A 2,500-nucleotide genomic window follows, 5' to 3' on the forward strand; every position below is an offset into this window, starting at 1 on the left:
GTTTCATATTTATTGACCGCGGCCTTCGGCCTTGGTCAATAAAATATATGAAACAAAAGACGATATGCTCCCCCTCGGACCGACGAAAAAGCTGGTCTGTCAACAACCCATTAAACATCTTATAATGTTACGTGCACGAATATTTCGACCCAGCGGGTTTTTAAGTGGACAGTCAGACCTACTATGAAGAAATTACAATTATCTGAAAACAATTCTCAGCAACTCGCACGGAAGACACAAACGAGGCAATCTTACTGGACTTCTTCTTCTTCTTCTTCTTCGTTCATGGGCTTAGACTCCCACGTTCACTCATGTTTTTATCACGAGTGGATTTTTACGTGTATGATCGTTTTTACCCCGCCATTCAGGCAGCATACGCCGATTTCGGGGGAGGCATGCTGGGTATTTTCGTGTTTTTATAACCCACCGAACTCTGACATGGATTACAGTATCTTTTCCGTGCGCACTTGGTCTTGTGCTTGCGTGTACTCACGAAGGGGGTTAAGTCACCAGCAGGTCTGCACATAAGTTGACCTGGGAGATCGGAAAAATCTCCACTCCTAAATAACCCACCAGGTGGCAGCGACCAGGATTCGGACTCACGACCTCCCGATTAGGAGGCCGACGTCTTACCACCTCGCCATTGCGCCCGTCATCTTACTGGACAATTTGCGTAACATCATAGATAGTTTAGAATTACACTTGTCCGAATTGGAAAGAGTTTTGTCTTCTTCCTTTAAACATGGCATTACAAAAAACTTGGTCCTTCCGAAAAAAAATGATACGCCTGCTTTTCATTTAGAAATCATAACTTTCACATGGGTCTGTGCCTTTGTCGTTGTAGTTGTGGACGTTCACATTGAGTAGACGTGGTTTGAGTACCCAGCATTCCGCTTGGTAGATGCGATATTAACGTATTCAAGTTCGTCGTTTTTTGCGTTCTCAACGCTTTCGTCGGCGGAAATGTCGAGTCCGTTTTCGACTGCTTTGTCTGTGTTGATACCTGTTCAAATCACCAAAGGCTATAATAAATCCTTTTACAAAAATTGAAATAATTGCACACACAAAAACATACACACACAAAACCAACCTTTTATTCACACACGCAGTTAGTCTGTATCTGTAAAATGTCAGCGCGCACGCACGTGTGTGTGTGTGTGTGTGTGTGTGTGTGTGTGTGTGTGTGTGTGTGCGTGTGTGCGTGCGTGTGTTCATGCGTTCTTGTGTGCGTTCTTGTGTGCGTGCGTGCGTGCGTGCGCGCGTGCGTTCGTGCGTGTATGTGTGTGTGTGTGTGTGTGTGTGTGTGTGTGTGTGTTTGCTTGTGTTTGCTTGTGTTGAGCTTTTTATTCTAGAAACGTTCTACTTGGGTCAACCATCACAAAACTATACAGAATAGTCTCCCTTACTCTGATCGAGCGAGGCACTTGGGGACGTTTTGGTCTGAGAAGACTTCTGGTGTTTGGATTTCCGCCCACAACTGAAGAGAATAAACCAAACATTTAAAACATAATAATCAAAATTATTCCCCCCTCTGCTTCTTTACCTCTGTAAACTTGTAGGGGTAGTTATTTTTCGATAATGACCCAGCAACCAAACAAATAACAACCCAGCAACAGCCTGAATCCTCGATAGTGCAATGGGTTGAGAGGTTGTTCTGTTTCGGTACTACTTTTTGCGACGGAAAAGTTCCGAACGCTCTAATGTACGAAGTATACATCTCTGGAGCAAACAATACAAACATACCGCATTTAAATTAACAACTACAGGCCTGAACACATGAATCTCCATATAAAATCCATGAGTTCGGTTGTTTTCTGAATCTAGATCTGCCGTGCTCAAACCGTTCATCATAAGCAATTTCCCAAGGCAAGTAACTCATACTTTGTCTAGCGACAAGAGTAGTTCCCCTTCTTTTCACTCAGTTCCTTCGACAACAGACTGCAATCCGACGGTCAGTTTTCAACAATATTTCATTTAATAAACAGATCACACGCAACCAAATGCACACATCTCATCAATTTAAACAACATAAAGGGGTTTCATACACTATTTTCCCCAGAAAACTGAACTTCATACAGTTTTTAACGTTGGAACACGGGTGCAAAAGTTCGTCTGCTAGTCCCATTTGACGAAAAAACATTATCCTAAGCGATACCAAAACATATACAGAACACACAATATCTGCCTTTGCCGCCACAGCAGAATAACAGCATATCTGTGTACTTGATTTTAGCCCAAAATAGGAAAACTGACAAGAAGTGTTAACAGAATGGAATGATTTGCACGGAACTATACAACCGCGCATTAATCGATCGCCTGCGCAGGTTGACTGGTTGAGAGAATAGGATTCGATCAAACTTTCGCAAAAAAACTCCTCTTTTCTTTGAATAACTGAAGAAAGGAGGAATAAAGAGGTTACACACCTCGTCTCAGTGATTATAAAAAATAATGGTCTCAGTTCGCGGTCATGAAAAAGCTCGCTAAAGCTCGCATTTTTCAT

At 42.5% G+C, this 2,500-nt stretch overlaps 1 protein-coding gene across 1 annotated transcript in view; it reads right to left on the minus strand.

Moving 5' to 3' along the window:
* LOC138965590 (multiple epidermal growth factor-like domains protein 11) overlaps window positions 1-2,500 on the minus strand; it is a 43,691-nt gene that overhangs the window by 26,707 nt on the left and 14,484 nt on the right. The window contains exons 8-9 of the mRNA XM_070337773.1: window positions 1,407-1,477; window positions 858-1,003 (exon numbers count right to left, since the gene is read on the minus strand). Of these exons, the coding sequence (XP_070193874.1) occupies window positions 858-1,003; window positions 1,407-1,477 (217 nt within the window). The remainder of the gene's footprint in view (window positions 1-857; window positions 1,004-1,406; window positions 1,478-2,500) is intronic.

The sequence above is a fragment of the Littorina saxatilis genome, linkage group LG4 (genome assembly GCF_037325665.1).
Source record: "Littorina saxatilis isolate snail1 linkage group LG4, US_GU_Lsax_2.0, whole genome shotgun sequence".
NCBI lineage: Eukaryota > Metazoa > Mollusca > Gastropoda > Littorinimorpha > Littorinidae > Littorina > Littorina saxatilis.